Raw genomic sequence first — 22,624 nt, 5'->3', positions numbered from 1 at the left:
TGGGTGCCCACCGGGAACCAATCCCCAGCGTCTCCGACTCGGATGTCTAGGCAGGGGGTGGGCGGAGGCAGAGCGCGAGGCTCCTCTTGGCCAATCCCAAAGGTTCCCGCACAGGCGTGGCCGGCGCTTCGCCCCGCCCTTCCGGGAGACGCATCCCGGCGGAGGGCAGAGCCGCCAACCGCCTAGCGGTGGCGCGCGGCGCCCGCTTAAGAGGGCGGGAAGGGCGGTGCTGGCGCCCGCGGTGATTGGCAGGCAGGCGTGTGGCCGGGCTGACGCAGATTTTCTAAGAGGTGATTGGCTGGGTTGGTCGCGGGGCGGGAGGAGAGGAATACTTAGCTGGGGATTCGCGGCAGAGGAGCGGAAGTTGGCTGCAGGCGTGCTTGAACCGTGCGGGGAGAGAGGAGGAGCGTTGGTCGCCCTGGCGTCTGTCAGCAGGTGAGCGTAGCCGGCACCTTCTCTAGGGGGCTCCCGGCCCCTCTGGCCCGGCGGCGGGGGAGTCCGTTGTGAACGTTGGTTACGCTCCTGAGGGGAGACGGAGCGGCGCTCACGCGGCGCGCTGGGTCCGGGGCCCCAGGAGTCGGGCCTGGTTCGAATCCCGCTCTCGCCTCCTCGAGGGCCGCTGGGAGGTTGCAGGTGGACAGGGGAGTTGGAGTCCGGCCTCTGCCACTCAGCTCCCGGGGCCTCGTCTCCCCGCCCCGTGAACGGGGCCGTTGAAAACTCACGGACTTGACTCGTGACTGCATAATACAACTAGAAACTTCTGTGCACCCCCTCGCCAGGGTCGGACCGCCGTCACGCCCTGCCCGGGAGGCTCCAGGCACCTCTTGGAGCTACCCTCAGCTTCCACCCGCGACCAGTGGAAAATTAACGCGAGCCACATTTCTCGCTTTACATTTTTCTAGTAAGCACGTTAAAAAAAAAAAAAAAAAAGTAAAACAAAAAACCAGGTGAAATTAATGTTATCTTTAACCCAGTGTAGCCAAGATCTTATTTCAACATGCGATGGGTATAAAAAATACAAAGGAGATGTATCTTCCGTTCTTTTACTAAGTACCAAGGCTTTGAAATCCCGTGCGTTTTACCGTTGCAGCTGCATTTTCATCGGAGAGAGGCGGTCTGGCTTTACTAGGTTTCATAAAATTGAGAGTTGAAAATGTAGGTTCGCATGCCCACGGCGTCTGTTCCCAACATACTTACAAGTTTTCCGGGAGCTCGACTGCTTGTCGGGTTTTCAGTGCAAACGTTAATCAGTTAGAATTGAGTGATGGGGAAAGTTCTGTGCTGCAGTGGCACGAACTGCGTGCAGATGTTCCTGAGCCCCTGTGGCAAGTGGCTGCTGTATTCCTGGACAGTGTAGGGCTGAAACAAACTGGATCAGCCACTCTTAAATATGAGTGGTTTTCTATTCTCGGGATAAGAATACTGTGTTCCAGAATATACATGCTTTGTTTCCTACTACCCCCTTCTCCCAACCCCAGCTTCGGTTCGGCCAGACTCTCTTTTGGTTCCTTACACATCTGACCTGGCATTTCCAGTGCAGAACCTCCACCTAGAACCTCTTCTTCCCTGCTCTTGGCATGGCTGACACCTTCTTGTCATTCAGTTCTACCTGTTCAAATGTGCTTTTCTCAGAGAAGCCTTTGCAACGGTCCCCTGGCCACTATTCAGACTCAAAGAGTGTAGGCCTGAACACCAATTTAAGCCACTAGCATTTCTTACCCAGCCACCTCTGTGGTGTTGGTACAGTTGTAAGGCCTCATGATGCTAGACACTTTTTTTTTTCTTTTTGTATATCTGCATTTCACATTAAGTTAAAAAAGATGTTTTGTGGTCAAAAAATATTGACAGCTGTTTTTCCTTTGACATGATTTGGCTGCAAGAAAATCCCCATTTATGATCAGCTATGATTTCTTGGCAGTCATTGGGTATACTTGTGAATTTTTGTGACTGAAAAAATCTAATTTTCAAATTATTTCCAAATGTAATTCAGACGTTTATATGAATACTAAATTTAATGATGAATGAAGTTGCCATGATGTTGTTTTCTAGATATTTAATTAAATACTTATTCATTCCAGCTTCGTAGTTTTCTTTTTGCATTGTGGAACTTTCCCCCCACCCCCCAACCTTTTCGTACCCCCTGAGAAGCTTATCAGCCACAAGCATTATGTCTTTGGTGCTAATGAAGAAAATGGCTCTTGGGACGCCTGGGTGGCTCAGTCGTTAAGCTACTGCCTTTGGCTCAGGTCCTGATCACAGGGTCCTGGGATTGAGCCCCACATCGGGCTCCCTGCTCCGCGGGAAGCCTGCTTCTCCCTCTCCCACTCCCCCTGCTTGTGTTCCCTCTCTCGCTGTGTCTCTCTGTCAAATAAATAAATAAAATCTTTAAAGAAAAAAGAAAATGGCTATCTATAATGAGTACTCCATACAGCTGGCTGAATAATCTTCAATTGTAAACGAGATCATGTCATTACCCTGCTTAAAACCTTCAAAGGCTTGTCATACTTAGAATGAGTATGACTAAGATCTTTACTGTGGCTTAGGAGGCCCTGCATGGTGACCTCAGCTGACCTCTCAGGCCTCATCTCAGTCTTCCTCTCCAGCCTTGCTGGCTTTATTTACTGTTTTTCAACACACCAAGCTTATTCCTGCTGCGGGGCTTTGCACTTGCTGTTCCCTCTGCCTGAAATGTGCTGTCTTTAGACAATTGCATGGCTGTCTCATTGTCATCATTTATGGTTCAACTCAAATGTCCCTTCAAAGAAGCCTTCCCAGGCCACCCTAGTTTAAAGCAGCCCTTCCTTAATCATATTACCGTTTTATTACCTTAGTAGCATTCAGATCCAGTACTTAAATTGGTTTTAGACTGTGCTTATCTCTCATCATCCCTCAGTAGATTGACAGCTGATTGAGGGTAGAGATCTCTGCTGCCTCACATAGACCTCTGAGTGTATTTAAACGAATAAATTCGTATAGGGGCGCCTGGGTGGCTCAGTCGTTAAGCGTCTGCCTTTGGCTCAGGTCATGATCCCAGGGTCCTGGGATCGAGCACCGCATCGGGCTCCCTGCTCCGCGGGAAGCCTGCTTCTCCCTCTCCTACTCCCCCGGCTTGTGTTCCCTCTCTCCTGCCTCTCTCTCTCTGTCAAATAAATAAATAAAATCTTAAAAAAAAAAAAAATTCGTATAAAGGGCTTAGTATAATACCTGGAATGTGAAAAGCACTCTATAACATGAACTGTTAGTAGTATATAGTAATAAGTCTTTATTCTTCCTACGTAATATCTCAGGTGCACACACATTTGGAAAGGTAGAAGAAATGCTACAACAAAATAAATTTTTACCCATTACTCTGCTTAAGGAATCAAACATTAGAGATTCTGTTGAAAGGTCTTCTGTACCCCTGTCTCAAACTTAGTCCTTTCCCCATTTCCTCAAATGTAACTACAACCCTAGATTTGGTGTTTTTCTGTGCATGTTTGTACATGTTTATTATATACGTGTCTTTAAACAATGTATAGTATTATATATCATGTTGTACAATTTTATATAAATGAAATCTGTGCAAAAAAGTTACCATTCTAGGCATGAGACTGCTGTCTTTAGAAAGGCCTGTTTGCAAGGTTGGCCCTTGACTGGCCTCTAGGAACTTGGATTTTAGGAAGGTTCCTGTCATCCCGTAAATAAGAGTGCCTCATGGTGCCTAAACTGTACAATGTGATTTATGTTGAATACCTCCTTTCCTTCTGGGTTCTGGAATTTTGACCAGCGCCCAATAAATACTCTGGGCATTGAGTCTCTAAGCTTCCCTGGTGGGCAGCAGTTCACACGTGTTGTTACAACTTTCCTGTAGGAACTAAGTGCATCCCATGTGACTTCACTAGGTGAGGATTCTTGAAATCTTGTGTCTGGTTTCCTCTAGACTTCACACCCTGTGCCTTTTCCCTTGGCTGATTTTGCTTTGTACCCTTTCACTGTAAGAAACCATAGCTGTGTGTAGGCTATATGCTAAATCCTGTGAGTCCTCCTAATGAATCATTGAACCTGGGATGATCTTGGGGACCGCTGACACAGTAGCATACTGATAGATACTTACAGGTTGAGACGAGCAAGGCACCTATGGCCCCAAATTTAAGGAGGTGTTCACTCTCGGGGTCACCCAAGTGTCCAACCTGTACCTGCACAACCCTGAGGGTGAGTGCCTCCTAATATTTTCACTCTATACACTCCGCTTGCTTCACGCTAGTCCCAGCCATTACCTTCTGAAACTTTCTTTTTTTGTCCAATGTAATGCTTTTGCAGTGTATCTACATTTACACGTATGTAACTCTAATTGATTTATTTTTACTGCTGTAGCCGTGCTGTCTGATGTGGTAGCCATTAGCCACATGTGGCTATTTAGATTTCAGTTAATCAAAATTAAACACAAAGTTCAATTCCCTACTCACTCTTAGTCACATTTTGTGCATTTAATAGGTACCTGTGGCTGGTGGCTACCACATTAGACAGCATGGGTAGAGAACACTTCATGGTCACAGAAAGTTTTCTTGGACAGTGTTTACCTATCCATTTACCTCTTGCTCGATATTTAGGTTGTTTCTCATTTTCTACTCTTACCAACAGTGCTTCAGTGGTCACTGTTGTATGTAGGAGTTTCCCTAGGATACACATCTAAGAGTTGAAATGCTGGGTTATGGGAATATCCACCTTACTAGATGCTGCCAGTTTGCTCTTCAAAGTGATGGTTGCAGTTCTTATTCCCACCAGTAGTGTTGCTATTGCTCAGTGTCCTTATCAACACTTGGTACTGTCAGATTTTTACATTTTTTGTTTTTCTGGTGGGTGTACATGAGTGGTTTCAGTTAGCATTTTTCTGATTACTAGTGAGGTTGAGCTATTTATATCTGTTTATTGACCATTTGTCTTCTGTGAATTGCCTTTTGATATCTTTGCCCATTTTCCTGCTGCATTGTCTTCATCTTAATTAGTGCAGAAGTTCTTCTTACATCTGATACTTGCCTTTTCATTTGCTTGGTGTCTTTTGATGTTCAGGATTTATTATTATTATGTTAATGTCATCAGAGTAATCAATCTACTTGAAGTTTGTGTTTTTTGTGCTTTGCTTAAGAAATCTTACCCTGAGGTCGATAAGATATCCTACTGTGTTTTCTTTTTCTTTTTTTCTTATTTAAAGGTTTATTTATTCTAGAAAGAGAGGGGGGGCAGAGGGAGAGGGAAAGAGAGAATCTCAGGCAGACTCCCAGCTGAGCACAGAGCCCAACATGGGGCTGGATCCCATGACTCTAAGATCATGACCTGAGCCGAAACTAAAGGTCAGGCGCTCAACCAACTGCGCCACCCAGGTGCCCCATCCTACTGTGTTTTCTTCTGGAAGTTTTACTTTTCACATTTAGCCTTTAAAAAATCTACTTGGAATTTATTTTTGTTTATGATGTGAAGTAGGACTGTGATTTAGTTTTTTCCAGACAGAAACCAGTTGTCGCAGTTTCTTTTACTGAGTAGTTAAGTAGTTTTCAAAATGTGATCCTCTGTGGATCCAGGAGATAAACTATTTTCATAATAATTCTAAAGTGTTACTTGGATTTCTCATCTGCACTGTGTTGTCATGTGCCCTACTGTTACAAAACCAATGGTTGGGTAAAACTGCTGGTGCTTTAGCAGGAGTCCATGCAGTGTCCCCAAACCGTAGTAGTAGTTGTCATTGTATTCCTCACTGTTGCTACACATTCAATGTTAAAACAATTCCATTTAAGAGTGTCTGTGAAGAAGCAGTGAAAAGTAGTAATCTGTGTTAAAACTTAGCCCCGTGAGCAAGTCTTTCTAGCATTCTGTGTGGTGAAATGGGAAGTTTGCATAGAGCAACACGCTGGGAGTGATGTTAGTTGACGTAATGCACTTGTACAGTTGAGTTGAAGTGGAACTGGTGACTTTTTTCATGGAACACCATTTTTACTTGAAAGAATGAGACTGCAGTGATTCAGTTAGGATATTTGGTAGATGTTTTCTCAGAATGAATGAAGTGAGCTGGTCACTTCGAGGACAACTGATGGTTTGTTGCCAATGATAAAATTTGAGCTTTCAAGCAAAATAGTCTTTGGGAAAAGTTTTATTCACCATAAGCCTGAACTTCTCAATATTTAAAATTTTTTCTAATGAGATCAGTGGTGATACTAACAAAGAAGATTTTAAAAATATTGTATAGCTAAATGTAGTAATTCAGTAGATCAGTATTTTCCAATAGACCAATGGGTTTCAATGTAACAGTGTGAAAAGTTCACTGATACAGTTTCATATTCCTCATTATAACTAACTTGAACATGCTACTACTTTTTGAGTTTTGGTATAAGTAACAAAGTAGAATATTCCCAATTAGCTAAAAAGGAAATAGCATTCCTCCCTCTTCCAATTATATATCTGTGTGAGGCTGGATTTTCTTCATGTACTTCAATCAAGAGAGCATATTGCAACAGATTGATTGCAGAAGCCTGTGTGAGAATCCAGGTTTCTTCTGTTAAGCCAGACAATTGGAGCTTTACAAAATGTAAAACAAAGCCATTCTTTTCACTACTTTTTTTTTTAATAAAAAAAAATTGGGGCGCCTGGGTGGCTCAGTCGTTAAGCGTCTGCCTTTGGTTCAGGTCATGATCCCAGGGTCCTGGGATCCGAGGCCCACATTGGGCTCCCTGCTCGGCGGGAAGCCTGCTTCTCCCTCTCCCACTCCCCCTGCTTGTGTTTCTGCTCTTGCTATCTCTCTCTGTCAAATAAATAAAATCTTTTAAAAAATTAATTAAAAAAATTTTTTTACGAGAAAGAGCATGTGCACATGTGAGGAGTAGGGGAAGGGACAGAGGGAGAGGGAGAGACTCCCAAGTGACTCTGTGCAGAGCACGAGCCCAAGCCCGTCACAGGACTCAATCCCATGACCCTGAGACCACAACCTGAGCCGAAATCAAGAGTCAGACACCAACTGAGCCACACAGGCACCCCTCACTACTTTGTTTTTAAAAATATATAGTTATTCCTACAAAATAGATTATTTATGTTAACATCTAATGGATTTATTAGCTAATTTAAATATTTAAAAATTGTCAGTTTTAATTTCTAATTTAGTAAATATACACAGATCTACTCCTTATCCCTTTATTTATTTTTTTAAAAAGATTTTATTTATTTGACAGAGAGCAAGAGAGTACAAGCAGGGGGAGCAGTAGAAGGAGAGGGAGAAGCAGGCTCCCCGCCAATCAGAGAGCCCCATGTGGAGCTCAATCCCAGGACCCTGGGATCATGACCTGAGCCAAAGGCAGATGTTTAACCATCTGAGCCACCCAGGCGCCCCATCCCTATCCCTTTAAAGAACAGCTTTTTTGGGTCCTCAGTAATTTTTTTTTTTAAGATTTTATTTATTTATTTGAGAGAGAGAGAGTGGAGCAGGGGTAGGGAAAGAGGGAGACTAAGCAGATTCCCCGCTGAACGGGGAGCCCGATGTGGGGCTCAGTCCTAGGACTGTGGGATCATGATCTGAGCCAAAGGCAGACACTTAACAGACTAAGTCACCCAGGTGCCCCTCATTAATTTTTTTTAAAGAGTTAATTTTTTTTCCTTTTTCCTTTTCCTTTTTATTTTATTTTTTTAAGAGCAGTTTCAAGTTCACAGGAAAATTGAGAGTGAAGTAGAGATTTTCCATATGCCCCCTGCCCCACCTTCCCTCATGCATAGCCTGTCCGACCATTAACATCCCTCACCAGAGTGGTACATTTGTTATAGTTGATGAACCTACATTGACACATCATTATCACCCAAAGTCTGTAGTTTACATTAGGGTTCACTCTTAGTGTCGTACATTCTGTGGATTTGGACAAATGTATGACACATGGCCATGATTATAGTCTCAGTGTTTTTCCTGTCCCCCAAATCTTCTGTGGTCCACCTAGTCATCCCAAATGCCTCTCATTAATTTTTAAGAGAGTAAAAGGGACCCCAAGACCAAAACCCTTGAGAGCCTCTGGATGAATCCATTCTTTCCCTAGTGATTTGTAACCTCTGTCTAGAGCAAGTTTCCATCCAGTCACAGGTCTCTTCCATGAGCCTGTTTATCTCTTCCCGTGCCCACACCACAGCACATGGTCTTAAATATTACCACATTAGAACCAGTCTTTATAAGGCGAGTTCTAACACCTTGTTCTTTATTCTTTCAGAGGTATCAGTTATTCTTGGTTTTTGTTATTCCACAGAAAGTAGGATACACAAATACTTCTTCCTATTACAAAAGTAATATATGGAGGGGGGAGCCTGGGTGGCTCAGTCAGTTAAGCATCTGACTCTTGATTTCAGCTCAGGTCATGATCTCAGGGTTGTGAAATCAAGCCCTGCATTAGGCTCCATGCTCAGCACGAAGTCTGTTTAAGATTCTCTCTCTCCCTCTGCCCCCCTCCCATTCTCTCTCTCTCTTAAAAAATAAATAAGTAAAAATAAAGTAATATGTTTAAAGAAATAATTTTTTAAATAGAGAATTGCAAGAAAGTAAAAATTACCCCCTGTTAATATTCTGATGTATAGCTTTAAATTCGGATATTATATGTGTGTATATATACACATATGTAATGTTAACCTCAAAAATTAAGCTATCAGTTTTACCAGCAAAAATGGATTTATTTGGGAATAAGAGAATTGCATTTTGGGACTTGTAAGCTGCCACAAAACCATAACCATAGGCAACTCTAGATAACAAAGGAGAGGTATGCTCTTTTATAGAGAAAAGGAAATTGGGATGGCTGTTACAAACCAAAAGTCCTCTGGAGTGAACTGGGAGTTCAAAGCGTAGTGGCTTTTCTTTCTTTCTTTTTTTTTTTTTCCTTTTGGAGTGGCTTTTTATTGGCTGAGTCATCTGTGTCTCGAGGGCTGCGCTATTGCGGGGTGGGGTGGGGGGAGTTGTGGGGGAGGGGGAAGAAAATCTTCCTCCTCCTGGGGTAGTAGTGTCCACTTGCGAGGTACATCTCTTCTGTTGGGTCTGCAAAGGACTTGTAGTGGTAGGGCGTGAGAGCTCCCCCTTCTGGCCTCTTGACTCCATTTTAGTGAGGTTTCCCTTTATTACTTTTCGCAATATACACACACGCATGCGTTCATATGCACACAGTTTTATGTCCCTATACACACACTTTTTGCATATATATATGTCATTTTAAAAAGGTGGGGTCATTCTTTACCTTGTATTTTATGTCTGACTTTTTACACAGTCTTATTATGAATATATTTCCATGTCAGTTAATGTTCTTCTGCATCATTGTTTTTAATGGCTACATGCATTCTGTTTGTGTGCATGATTTATGTAATGATTTTCTATGCTGAAGTTTTATTCATTGTGTTTCACTCTTAGAAGCCTGACCACAGTGAACCTTCTTGCTGCTAAGTCTTCATGTGCATGTGTGTTTCCTTAGGAATTATTCCCAGGAGAGGACTGGTTGGGTTACAGTGAGGGCTTCAGTTGTGAGAGGGTGGGATCACTTAGATGGAGGTGGAGGCCTGTGGGAGACAGTGGGACAGGATAGCTAGAAAAGACTAGCAGTTGCAAGGGCTTTGGTAAGAGAGTCCTGATGAAGTGAACATGTTATAAATGGGGGAGGGAAAAGCCAGCAGGGGCCTGTCATCACTGCTGGTTTCCATGACTGATGTTTGAAGGGGTAAGAGAAGAGTAGAATAAGCCAGTGGATGTTGTGGGGATGGAGGACTAGCCTCAGCCTGGCTCCCCCAGGCCTTTCCAGGAGTTTGTGGGGGAGAGGAGGTTTTCTCAAGGACAGAGTCCCCCAGTGCCTTTAGTCTTTTGGGAGTCTAAAGAGAATCTTCTGTTGCTCTGCATTAAGGCCTTCCCACTCTGGACAGCCTTAATACTAGCTACATGGGGACTGTTGGGGTGTGGCATGGTTAGTGGGCACATCTCTTCTGGTGTGGGGAGCCAGATAGCCTCCTTTAGTGTGTGCCACGTGGGATGGGTGAGCAGTGATGAGGAGTGGGCAGTTCCAGCTGAGTACGGACATCCCTAGAAGCAGCCCCTGGGATCAGAAGACCAAGATGGAGGCCTGGGCCAGGTTAGAGACTGTGTGGACATTCTCTAACCTTCCTGGACTTCTGCCTCTGCAGCTGTGAAATGGGGCTAACATCTGCCTCATCGTGTCATTGAAAGGATTAAGTTGGGGCATGGAAAGCCTCTACAGGATGCAGACCCTTTCAACTGCCTAGTAACCTTGTTGAGAAAGGAAGTTGAGAAGTCGCTCTACAGTTTCCTCATTTGAAAAATAGGGATAATAATACGTACCCTGTGATAATTAAATGAGATGAAACACAGGAAAGAACTTTGAAGGGGTAAATCTCCACATAAGTGTTACTGTGGGTGGGCACGTGCAAATGGTTGGGCCTCAGGTATGTACGAGTGCCACCAGCAAGCACCTGAGTTCCTAGGCAGCCGGCACAGCAGATTTAGATTGTGCTAGCAGAGAAGGATGTGTGCAGTGCTGGGGAGAGTAAAGGACACAGGTGAAAGAGCTGGTCGTGTTGTAGAATCTCCTGCTGGGACTTGATTTCAAAATCCGAGCACGAAGTTAAAACCATACATAGTTAAATTTAATTATCCTTCAACATCCCCAGACTGGCTCACAGAGTGTCTTTCCTTTAGTCCAGAGAATCGGCTCCTCTTCCAGCATAGGAACAGGTTGCCTTTTCTTCGGTTGGGTACCAGCTTAGGTTTCAGGACCATGCTAAATTAAACCTTAGCATTGCAGTGAGGGGCACATGGGGGCTGAGAGCCGTGGAGGAAATGGTAGATTCATAGTTCCCATTATTCGTAACTCTTATGTCAGGCTCACTCGGGTCTTATACTCATTTCAGCTTTCCATCCTTTAACAAATATTTATTGATCACTTACTGTGTGTCTGATGCTGTGCTAGACACTGGGGAACGGTAGTGAAAAAAACCAGACCATTCTACATTACATTCTAGTCGGGGAGGTGGACAATAAACCAAAAATGTCTTGGTTTGCTAGATAGGAGTGCTATGGGAGAGAAACAAAGCAAGATGTGTGGGTTAGGGGGTTCTGGAGTGGCCAATTGCAATTTAAATGGAGTGGCCTGGGAGACTGATTTTCATAAGCCCTGTAGGAGAATAAATGAGTGCTATGGAATGGCCAGTGCAAAGGCTCTGAGGCAGGTGCTGCCTGCATGTTTGTGTACAGTGAAGAACCCCATTGTGGCTAGTGGGGGGAGGGAGCAGAGCCATGGGGATGAGATCTGATGTTGTAGAGTGTTATAGGTCATTGCAGGCTGTTGGGCTGACCTTGGCCTTTTGTCTGGGCAAGAGAGGAGTATATTGGAGAATTCTGAGCAGAGGAGGGACGAGATGCTTACCAAGATCATTCCGGTTTCAGTGTTGAGAAAAGCCTGAAGGACAGACAAGGGAACTAGTTAGGGGACTCTTGCAGTGGTCTTGGTGAGACCTTGGCTTGAACCAAGGTGGTAAGAACTAGTTTGCTGTGGATATTTTGAAGTTAGAACTACCATTGCATTTACTGTCAGATTGGGTCAGGGTTGAACAAGGACATAAGTACAAGGGAACCTCTGAGGGTTTTATTCTTAAGTCTCTGGATAGACTTGCTATTAATTGAGGTGGAGGAGCTGGGGGGACAGGTTTGGACAGGTTAAGTTTGAAGGCCTACCAGACACTCGGGGAAATGTGGAATGGGTAGTTAGATGTGTATGAATTTGGAGCTCGAGGGTAAAAGTTCGGGCTGCAGCTCTGTTTGGGAGTCATCAGTTTATAGTTATTTAAAACCGTGCTACAAGGCTAAGATCTCCCAGGGAATGAGTATAGTAGCTGGGCTCGCCAATGTTAAGAAGTAGGGAGATGAGAAGGAACCAGCTGCAGAGACTTCTGGGAGGGAGTGGCGGGAGAGGTGGGAAGATAATTAGGGGAATATGGCATCCTGGATGCAGATGCTGAAGGCAGAGAGGCGTGGAGAGAGATGCTCACACTGTTTGAGTAGTCATTCCTTTCTTTCTGAGCACTGGCAGCTGTATTTGAGAATGTGAAGTACACAGGATGCAATTCCACCTTGTCATGTTTGAAAATGCAACATAGGGGCGCCTGGGTGGCTTAGTCGGTTAATCAGGTAACCTTCTGCCTTCGGCTCAGGTCATGATCTCTGGGGGCCTGGGATTGAGCCTCGAGCCCCGCATCAGGCTCCCTGCTCAGTGGGGAGTCTGCTTCTCCCTCTCCCCTCTCTGCCACACCCCCCCCCCCCGTGTGTACGCACTCTCTCTTTCAAATAAGTAAATAAAAAAAAAAAGAAAAGAAAATGCACCATTCCAGCCGCGTGTGGGAGTCTAGGAATGGCTGTTGGAAGGAGACAGGCACAGCATACAGTTCCTGTGCTCTGCTCTAAATACAGCTTGGAGGGCTTCTCTGAGACTCGACATGGCAGTGGCCTGGCCCAGGGAGACTTGGGCATGCATCTAGGCACTGTAAGCTAGTTTCCCCATCTGTAAAATGGAGATTTGATAACCTCCACCCTAGAACATTTATGAGGATTCAAAGAGAAACTGCACCTGAAGTGTTCAGCCAGGCCCAGGAACTTACAAAGTTCTCTATAAATGTTAATGATGCTGTGACTCACCAGGCCTCTGCCGTGGGTTCGAAATGGTGCAGTGCAGGTTCCTCACTGTGTCAGCCTAATGGGGATACTTCGAGCAGATCCACTCACCCCTTTCTTACCCCCCAGTGAGTCACACCACTCTTGTCATTCCAAGAAATCTTAATTTCTTTATTGTTTGATTTTTTTTTTGACTCAACAATTTTTTTTAAACTTTTTGTTTTTTTCTGAAACGTTCTTGTTATGAGCCTTTTGTTTTGTTCTCGTTAAATGCACTCGACCCAAAATTGGTTTGGCATATCGAAAAGGAGACCAAGGAGAGATTGGGGTGGGGGGAGGGATGGGAGAGAGGGGAGGAGGCCCGAATGGACACAGAGAAATCGAGGGTGAAAGAAGAGGAACATAGAGACAGCGAGAAAGACACAGGGAAAGAGGTGGAGACAGAGAAAGGAAGGCAAGGGAAACAAAAAAAAAACACCCCCCCCCCCCAAAAAAAAACAACCCAGAGAAAAATACTAGATTTAAAAGCAAATGAATTCAGGAGCCCAAGGAAGGGAGTAGGAGAGGAAACCAAGACCCTTCCTTCTCTATACCGTCCCAGCTGGGGTGGGGTGTCAAGGCACCAGGTCTGGTTGGGGTAAGGGGACACCTGGGCTCTTGGGGGTAGCTTTGCACTAGGCTGAAGTGGTGTCCAACCCCACCAGGGGGCCCTGCCATGCAGATCTGAGGCCTGGGAATCCACCTTGGTGATTTTGGCTGGAATGGGAACCTAGGGACCCACCCCACCCTCTCTCCCCTTGATTGTCAGTGTCTGGAGAGGAGGGTTGGTCAGGGGCGAGGAAGTGGATTCCTCGTATACCTCCAGTCCCCCAGGGAACTCTCCTGCCAAGCCTACTCTCCTAGCCCTCTTGCTGGTGTCAGAGGCAGCCTCTGGCTTTAGCTGGACTGATGCCGGGCCAACTCCATCATCCCTCCTCTTTTGCCAGCTCTTCACAGACCTCTGGCTGCCCCTGCCTACAGTGGAGTTCCTGGCCTAGTGATGCCAAGGAAGGCCACAGAGCTGTCTGGGCAAGACTGTCCCTATCCTTATTTCTCTTCCCCATCCAGACTTACACACGGTCTTCAGCTGAGTTAAGCCTTTCTACCCAAAAAAGCTAGTGATGGAACCCAACCCTGCCTTCTCCCCACACCTGTCTCCCTACATGGGACAAACCACCATCTTTGGTCTGACCCCTTCTCCCCTAACTGATGGGGACAAGCCAGCCCCAGCTCCCCAGAGAAGGGAGGGGCTTTCTAGCAGCAAAAAGGGTTCCTCCAGCCACCTACCTGTCCCTTTCCCCCAGTTCCTCCCTAGAGCCTCCCCCCTTAACCCAAAGAAGTTTATGGCAGCAGCAGGCTGAGACCCGAGGATGTTTGAAAACTCATGGCACTTGTGAGAAAAGAGAGAGGGGCAAAAGAGACAAGAAGGGGTCAGAGTAGAGGTGGAGGGCCACCCCTGGGAGAATGGCAATGACAGGGCTGGGCTACTGTGGCAATGGGACTACCCTACTCAAGGAGTTGGGGGGGCGGGGTGGGAAGGCCAGGGTGAATGGCTGGAGAAGAGGGTACTGGAAGAGGTACTCAGGAGACATCCCCAGCCCAGAGCTTCCAGAGCCTAAGGTTTGGGGTAGAGCGCTTGGTATAAGAGTGTCCTGACTGCAGGCCCTGATACCTGGCTTTGCCTCCCCTGCAGGAGGGCGTAGGGTAGGGAAGATGATCTCTCACCTTTGCAGCCCCCCTCCCCCCAAGAGAGAAGACAACTTCATCACTCCCAGCCTCCCTTTCACTCCCACCACCTGCTGCCTTCACTTTTCTTCCCCCATCACCCGCCCTAGGTGGGAAGTCCGTCCCTTCCTCCTCAGCCCAGAGTCCCAGAAGCAATATACAAGAAGCAGGAACTCAAAGGGACAGCACAGCCATCTTGGCAAAAGCATCTTTGGGTGTGAGGGTGCCTCCCCTGGGCCAGTGGGGAGGGGAGGGGAGGGAGAGACAGGCCCCGGTCCTGGGGCAGGCAGTGAGGTACACGCCCCAGGAGGGCTGACTGATGCCAGGGAACAGGCGGAGCAGGGAAAGAGGCGACAGAAACGGTGCCGGGAAGGAAACAGGTTCTTTGTTTCGCTGTTGCTTCTAGATTTTGTTTTCTGTCTCTGGATTGTAAAAAGCTGCTCTGGCGGCCCGCCCACCCCGGCTGGGGATGCACACATACGCGGAGAAGTCCTGGCTGCCAGGGCCGGCGGCGCCACTCTGCTCCAGAGAGAGCCCTGGGCCGGCTGGGCCACAGGCTCCCGGTGCCTTCAAGTGATGAGATTTTCTTTTTTTTTTTGTCTTTTTTTTCTTTTCCGTTTTGTTGAAATATTTACAGCAATGGGGGAGGAGGAGGAGAGAGGAAGGGGTAAGATGGCCCCCTAGGGAAAGATCCAAGCCCAGGACCCACTCCCCAGGGAGATCCAGACCCAAAATCTGCTCCCCAGATAGCCAGGCCCACAGGACTGGGAACTGCCCGAATATGGCCACCCCTGTGGGCTGGGGGCCCTGAGGGGAGTTGTGCTTCATCAGGAGTCACCCCAAGGGAGGGGGTCGCTGGGTGCACTTGAGGAGGCTGATGGGCAGGCTTGCTGGGGAGGCAAGGACAAAGAACAGAGGGAAGGAGCTTCAGAGAAAGTTCCACCTTTAAACCAGCAGCCACAATCGCCCATTCCGCTTGCCCTGGGGCTTTCTCTCAGGCCAGAGGCCCCAGTCTCCGGGAGTAGGGGGAGTAGGGAACTGTAGTGCAAGAGGAACCTGTCCGTCTGCTCCCACTGCTCCTTCCTGGTGCAGCATTTCTGGCTGCAGAGAGCAGCAGCTGACAGGTTCCTTCCAGCAGGGCCCAGGAAACCAAAGCCCTCATTTCACTCCAGGGGGCAAGAAGGTAGGGGAGGGGGGAAGTAAAGAGTGGGTTGCACCCATCCAGTTTCTCCTTCCTTACTACCTTGGGGACCTCTTGGCTCCTCCTTACTGCACTTCCCCCAAATCGAGCTGGTGCGCATGGCTGGTAGGAAACCCTGTCTGTGAACCCTGCACCACAGGCCCCCACGGCAGAGCTCCTGAGGGGCCTAGAGGGCCCACGGCTGAAGGGCACCTGGAGAGAGTGGCCCACCAGCCACTGCCTCCATGAGTCTCCCTCTCCCACCGGAGCCCCACCCAGGGTTCCCTCCCTGGCCTGGGCCACCAGCCCCTGGTCCATGAGGTCCCTCAGAGACTGGTGACCAGCTGCATCTGCCCATCCCCATCGGGCCCTGGCCCCTCGAGGCCGGGGGCTGCCAGGTAGCCCTCATGGCTGGGCCGCCGCACCTGGTAGTAGCCCTGCAGGGGGTTCCGGGCCACCAGGGCCGGTGGGCGCGAGGTGTAGTAGATTTCAGGGGGGCCGGGGGGTGCAGGCGGGGGTGGGGGCAGGGCCTCACTGGGCCCCTCGGGGCTGCTGTCCGGGTAGGAGGGCGAGTCCCGCAGGTTGGCCCCGCTGGCGTAGAGCGAGTCCCGGCCTGGAGGGGAGGATAGGGGCCGGCTGGTGGCCCCATCCTCCGCAGTGCAGCTCTCCGACTCATCCAGATCGCTCTGGTACAGCACCGACTGGGCCCGGGGCAGCAGCAGCGGCTCCTCCAGGGCCTTGTAGAGAAGTTCGATCTCTGCCCGGTCAGCACCCCCGGGCCCGCCTGCTTCTTCCTCGCCACCACCCCCTGGCACAGGTGGCACAGGGGGTTCAGGTGGGGGGGGGCCCTTGGCCCCGCTGCTGCTGCCCCGCAGGTTGTTGTGTACCAGCTCTGAGATGATCATCTTCTCGAAGGCAGCAGCATCGGCCAGGTTCCGGCCTCGGGGTGGCTCAGAGGCCCCGTCCCCTGGAGGGAAATCCCCGCTTCGCAAGGAGTAACTGTTGTTGAAGTTGCCGTTGAGGGGCAGTGTGTCCATGCCGCAGGCTTCCCGGCCTCCCAGAGGGTGCTCTGCCGGCAAAAGGGGGCCAGCTCAGGAGGAGTGTGGGCAGTGACCGGGGTGTGGGCACGTGGGAGAGGGGGTGCCTGCTTCCCTGGGGGCTGGGATCTCCTATTCCCATTCTTCCTCACTCGTAGTGGGGACACCAGCCCAGCAGCATGTTGGGGGAATGGGGGTGGGGACCAGCTCCCTCTAGGTCTCCTGCCAGCTGGAGGCTCAGAATCTCAGCAGTGTGAAGAGGCCTAGTGACCAGCTGTATTTCCTGTGCTCTGACCATCATCACCTTCATTGCCTACTTGAGGGCCAGACATAACCCCCTCCAGCTGTATGTGTGTGACATCTGGGGGGGGGGCACCCGAATTCTCCTCTGAGTGAGGTTATCCCAGGAGGCCACTATCGCATTCCCCTCCCGGCCTCAGAAACGTTACCAGGCAAGTCACACTTACTGGGTTCCCGGTAGCTCCCTGTAGGTGCCAGCCAGGAGGGAAAAGAGAGAAGGTGAGCATGTGCTTGGAAAGTCAAGCCCAAGCTCCAATTCAGGAAGCACCAGGATGCCCCAAGCAGAGACCCTCGGGATGCAGACCCCACCACACTCCCTGACCAGGGCTGTCACCCTCTTCCTGTACCAGAGTACTCTCACCTGGGGAGTTGAAGACAGGGGGTGAGGAGGGATTGAAGCCCACCGACTCGGCGATGAGGGTGTTGTAGGGGCTGGTGCCCCCACGGGGCTGCAGCACGGGGTTGGTCAGCAGGTGGTTCCCCATGGTACCTATCCAGGACATCAGAGGTCACAAGGTGGCCCAGAGCCACTGGTCCGGGAATCTTGAGGGATAGAGCCAAGGGCAAGGGATGCGGTCTCACCTCGGTTCAGGGTGGGGGTGCTGTTGATGTCGCCTGCCATGAAGGAGGACTCCGTCTGTTTCCTCACAGTGTCATTCCACATCCTCCGGATTCGGCTCTGGGGACACAGCCCAGATGTGAGCCCCCCACCCCCAGGCTACCCACCCTCCAGGATCTTTCTGAGGCCACTCGCCTGCTGAGCACCACTAGGGACCTGAGCTAAGTGCTGCCCTGCCTCCTCAGCCCCAGGGAGCCCTGCCCGGATACCTGCGTTACCTGCGTCCCTGTGTAGTAGCGGGTGTTGCTCCGCATGGCTGAGGTCTTGAGTGAGCCGTGAGCGCCCCCGGGTGGGGAGCGGATGCAGCAGTAGGAGTGACGCAGGCACTTGCTGTACTCCTTGTGCACCTGGGGGAGGAGGAGGACAGGCAGCTGGCAGTGGGTGCCCCTGTAAGCCTCAGAAACCTTGTCTCCTGTCCCCGCCAGCCAGCCAGCCAGCCAGCCAGCCAGCCAGCCAGGCGCTCCCCCTGCTCAGGCCATCCTCCTTTCTCTACATCCACTGAGTTTCTCATTCACTCTCTCAACAGATCTTTAATGAGCATCTGCTATGTTCCAGGCATAGTTCGGGCCCCAGGGATAACGGTACAGAACACATCACTCACACAGCCCTACCCCCAAGAGCTAAATTTTGGTGGAGACATATGTAGATGCAAACAACAGCACACCGTGTAGGATGTCTGATGCTGCTGGGTGCTGTGCAGACCAATATGGCCAGAAAGGGGGTCAGGCAGTGCCGGTGGGTTGGGGGATGTGGTTGGGGTTTGTGAGTTCTAATAGCCCAGGGAAAGTCTCCCTGAGGAAACATCCCAGCAAAGATCTGAAGGAAATAGGGCCGCAGGCCCTGCGGATATCTGGGGAGGAACAGAAACAAGCCCTGAGGAGGATCTTGTCTAGGTGGTGGTGGTGGTTTTTGTTTTTTTTTTTAAGATTTTATCAGAGAGAGCGAGCGCAGGCGCACAAGCAGGGAGAGCAGCAGGCAGAGGCAGAGGGAGAGGGAGAAGCAGGCCCCCCGCTGAGCAAGGAGCTGATGCAGGACTCGATCCCAGGACCCTGGGATCATGACCCGAGCTGAAGGCAAACGCTTAACAGACTGAGCCACGCAGACACCCCTGTCTAGGTGTTTGAGAGAAAGCAGAGGAGAGGATGGCTGGAGGGGAGGAAGGGAAGGGAGGCCTGGGCAGGAATGTGTGAGCCTGGGGGCTCCTGTAAGGATGTTGGAAAGGAAACTTTATAACCACAAAACTTACAGTTTATCTTGTAAATATTGAAGTAGAAAACTTCTGTCTGGGTGGTACTCAGTCCTCTCCCTCCCACACACCTGATTCCTGCCCCCACATCATAGGTGGGTGGGTGGGGGGTTGGTCCTCTGTTACCACAACCCTGCCCTGTGCTCTCCCAACTCCCCAAATCCGTCCTCCTCTCTTGCTCCCCCAGGTTGCCCTATCTTACTCTGTTCCAGAACCCTCTTCACCCCTGTCTAAATCCTCACTGACCCCAAGCCCGTGCTCCCCTCACAGCAGACACAGGTCCCACTACAGAAGGCAGGCACTTGGACCCCTTCCCTGACCTCACCTTTTTTTGTAAGGCGCAGTGAAAGACAAAGATGAAGACCCCCTGGAAGGCGTTGAAAGTGGTGAAGAGATAGGCCATGACCACTGACTCCTTATTGATGAAGAGCAGGCCGAACGCCCAGGTGAGGCCCAGTAGGAAGAGCAGCGCGATGGCCCCCAGGGCCCAGGATCTGGGGAGGAGGAGGGGATAGGGATGTCAAAGTCCTTGCCAATGGAGAAACCTCCCCCCGCTGCTGTGTGTCCCTCTTCAAGTGGGTCTGGATGCTATCTGCAAAGACCCACCTGGGGTGAGTAGGCCTTTTGGGATGGGGGGGAATTGCCTACACACTGGTACTTTCACCCAGCCTGGGTTTGGGCTTTTACAAAGGTCAGTCATTTGCCTTCAGCCTTAGGCCGTATTTCCAGACCCTTAAACTGTCTTATGCTGCCAGTTTCTCTTTAAGTTGCCCTGAATTGGACTTACCTTTTCAACTTGGCCTCACCCTAAGAAGTTACGTCCCCAAAAGCACAGATTGGATGTGTTAATACCATGTTTTCCAGTACTTGTTAAGTAGATACACAACAAGCACAATAAAATACTATGTTTGTTCTTAAAATCACATCTTGTGGTACTGAAGGTGAGCACCCCACGTTTTAGGAAGCCCTGGGAGAGACCAGGCCTGGTACGGAGCTATGAGGGGCAGGGTGGTGGGGAAGGGGTGCTCACTTAATGTTGTCCAGGCGACTGGAGTCGGGCTTGAGCACAGATGAGCTCCGGATCATCTTGTGCAGGGTCACCATGAGGAACACCAGGTTCACCTGGGGGTGGGACAAGGGGAGGGGCTAGGCTGGGAGGGGTCCCTTGGGGTCCCCCCACCTCCCAGTGCAAACCCCTGCCCAAGTCTCAGCCTCAACACCCCCTTCTTCAGGGCCTCCTCTGCTGATGTACCTGCCCTCAGGTACCTGCTGACTGGTAACAGCGGTCTGTTAATGTGGCTCCTGCTGGTGGGAGTGCAGAGCCCACAGCCTGACACAAGGCAGGGGCTCAAATCACAGTTCCTGGATGGACGGGCCTTGGTGCTGGAGCTTTACAGACCTGCTCTGTTCTTGTTCTCTTAGTGGGCTGCTCAGTTTTGATGGTTTTCAAACCAGCCCTCTCAAGGCTTGGGGAGAGTGGGGGCAGGGCTCAGGGGTCAAGGCTAGCTTGCGTGAAGGAGGGAGACGTAGTACTGCCTTCCCACTTACCACGATAACAAAAGAGACCGGTCCAATGAAGCTCCAGATGAAGTAATTGTCCACTCGGAGCCAGCAGCTATAAAGGAAGCAGGGCTGGGGTAGACAGAGGCAGGGAAAGCCCTTCCCTCCCATCCTAGCCCCTGGGGACTCTGCAGACTGTGGCCTTAGACCTCACGAGCAGGAAGGCCACTGTCCTGAGGGTCCTGGCCCAAGGGATTCTGCTGAGCAGGGAGCCAGGCAGGAGACACCCCGGGGGATGAGGGGGGGGACACTCACGCCTTCTCGGTGCCATAGCTGCGGTAGTCAATGGCCGCCGCAATGCCGACTACCAGGGCCGGGAAGCAGTAGCCGCCCAGGTAGTAGTACTTGGTGCGGGAGTACTCGCTCTCAAACACTTCCACCAGCAGCAGGTAGAGGTGCACGCCCTCCAGGCACAGCCAGGAGAAGGCGGCCAGGAAGAAGTAGTGCAGCAAGCCCGCGAAGATGGGGCAAGCAATCTGGGGGCAGCAGGGAGGGGCACCACAGGTGAGGAGGGGCTACCCAGGCCAGCGCTGCCTCTCCTCCCACCTGCCTCTGCCCCTAAACCCTGGCCCACCTCATACTGAGTCTTGTCTATCCCGACCAGGAAGAGCAGCTCGGCCAGAAAGAGGTTGATGCACAGGTTCTTGTGGATGGTGTTGCGGTCGGTCTGCAGCCCCCGCAGGAAGCAGAAGGTAGAAATGCAGATGGCCAGGCAGACGAGGGAGATCACGATGCCCACCCAGGTGATGACCGACAGCAGCAGCTCGTTGATGCGGCCCTGGTACTGGGGGATAGGAGCAGGGGACGCACTCTGCACCTCTGGCCTTGTACATGGCCAGGCTCACCCTGGGCTCAGCCAGGTGCTAGTGGCGGGCAAGGCCACAGGCCATGAGCACCACCAGGGCTGCTCCTCTGGCCTTCTGCCCCCTGGCCAACTTGATGGCCCCCGCCCTTCCGTAGGTGGCACATTCACTTCCTCATGCTCTGGGAGGCTTGTGGAGAGATGACAAAGGTGACACCAACTTGCTTCTCCACAGTGCCTTGGGAGAAGGTGGGACCATGACCAGAAAGAACCAGACATGTGGCCTCCTGCCCCGGGCAAGACTGGTGCCACCCCCCCCCATGCCCACGAAGCTGGTCTTCCCTGGCACTGCCCATGCAGCGCTCTCTAGGATGCCATGCAAAGCCAGGCCAGCAAGAGGGCCTGCCCAGAGGAGCGGAGCGCCGGCCAGCTTACGATCTCTCGGTGAGCCATCAGCACGGCAAAGTTGGTGAGGTGGCTGCAGGCACACGTGGTATGGGTCTTGTTGGACTCCACCAGGCGGCAGCCCTGGGTTGACCAGTAGCCCAGCATGGAACGCTCCGAGTAGTTCCAGAAGGAGCAGTTAGCATTGAAGTGGTTCTTGGCCTGTTGTGTGGTGGTGGCCGGGCAGTCAGATCCAGGGAGTCCCGTTCCAGCCCCCACACCCAGCTATGGGGATGGTGACAGGCATGAGAAAAGTGCCTGGGGCTCTGGGTGACAGTCTGGGATCTCTGGGGGCAAATGGCCCAAGCTGGTGAGGTGGGGGTTGGGGGACCGGTGCCCCAGGGAGGGGTCGTAACTTGCTCTTGGGGTGGGTGAACGCACAGTGGGGAGAATATACAGCCCGGGGACACGGAAACTGGCGGGACCCCGGGGCGGGGGGGGACGCCTCAGCTCACCTCCAGGTGGGCCACGGTGAAGATGACAGGATCCATGAGAAAAACGCGACTGGACTCCTTGTTGATGGACGCCGCGATGACCTGTGAGTTCACCACCAGGGAGGTGCCGCCAGGGCCACCTGTACCTGCTTCACCTGCCAGCTTCACTGTGGCGTTCTCGGTGGACAAGAAGAGGCCCAGGTTGTTGTAGAGGATGAAGACAACTTTGACCACACCTGGGGAGGACAGGCACCACGGGGTGTGCCGTCAGTCCTGAGCCGGCACCCCTTCAGCCATCCTGGTCACTGGGACCTCTGAAGCCAGGCTGTGGCCCAGGTGAGGGGGATTCGGGAGCCCTTCCACGTACCATTGCTCTGTTGTAGGCAGTTCCAAATGGCAAGGCAGTATGCCAGGACACATAAGGACTGCGTCCCCAGCCCCCACCTCACTTGCTGTGTGACCTTGAGCAAATCCCCAACCTCTCTGAGCCTTACTCTCAAATGGGACAGACCTCCCTGAACTATGAGAACTGCCACTGCAAAGGAGTGAGCCCTGCAAACTACAAAGTGTCCTATGCTCTGGGGCT

At 50.7% G+C, this 22,624-nt stretch overlaps 1 protein-coding gene and 1 long non-coding RNA gene across 5 annotated transcripts in view; one reads left to right on the top strand and one right to left on the bottom strand.

Annotated features, from left to right (window-relative positions):
* The first annotated feature begins 353 nt into the window (after positions 1-353).
* On the top strand, positions 354-22,246 carry LOC118005914. 2 transcript variants are annotated; one of them, XR_004677899.1, is made up of 5 exons: positions 354-435; positions 19,137-19,244; positions 20,963-21,101; positions 21,396-21,604; positions 22,159-22,246. It is a non-coding gene; the product is annotated as an uncharacterized LOC118005914 (long non-coding RNA). The 2 variants fall into 2 exon arrangements; XR_004677898.1 differs by lacking the exon at positions 20,963-21,101.
* ADGRL1 (adhesion G protein-coupled receptor L1) overlaps positions 12,803-22,624 on the bottom strand; it is a 43,543-nt gene continuing 33,721 nt past the window's right edge. The window contains exons 12-23 of one of the 3 annotated variants that reach the window (XM_034998302.1): positions 22,060-22,274; positions 21,596-21,766; positions 20,933-21,142; positions 20,614-20,834; positions 20,347-20,413; positions 19,829-19,920; positions 19,124-19,292; positions 17,762-17,899; positions 17,516-17,612; positions 17,295-17,423; positions 17,101-17,118; positions 12,803-16,665 (exon numbers count right to left, since the gene is read on the bottom strand). In XM_034998302.1, the coding sequence (XP_034854193.1) occupies positions 15,923-16,665; positions 17,101-17,118; positions 17,295-17,423; positions 17,516-17,612; positions 17,762-17,899; positions 19,124-19,292; positions 19,829-19,920; positions 20,347-20,413; positions 20,614-20,834; positions 20,933-21,142; positions 21,596-21,766; positions 22,060-22,274 (2,270 nt within the window). In that variant the 3' untranslated portion in view covers positions 12,803-15,922. The remainder of the gene's footprint in view (positions 16,666-17,100; positions 17,119-17,294; positions 17,424-17,515; positions 17,613-17,761; positions 17,900-19,123; positions 19,293-19,828; positions 19,921-20,346; positions 20,414-20,613; positions 20,835-20,932; positions 21,143-21,595; positions 21,767-22,059; positions 22,275-22,624) is intronic. The other 2 variants (XM_034998304.1, XM_034998305.1) reach the window with 2 other exon arrangements.

The sequence above is a fragment of the Mirounga leonina genome, unplaced genomic scaffold (assembly GCF_011800145.1).
Source record: "Mirounga leonina isolate KUSES-001 unplaced genomic scaffold, KU_Mleo_1.0 Mir_94, whole genome shotgun sequence".
NCBI classification, from domain to species: Eukaryota; Metazoa; Chordata; class Mammalia; order Carnivora; family Phocidae; genus Mirounga; species Mirounga leonina.
Note: the sequence above shows the minus strand (reverse complement) of the source record. Positions and strands in the feature narration are given on the sequence as shown.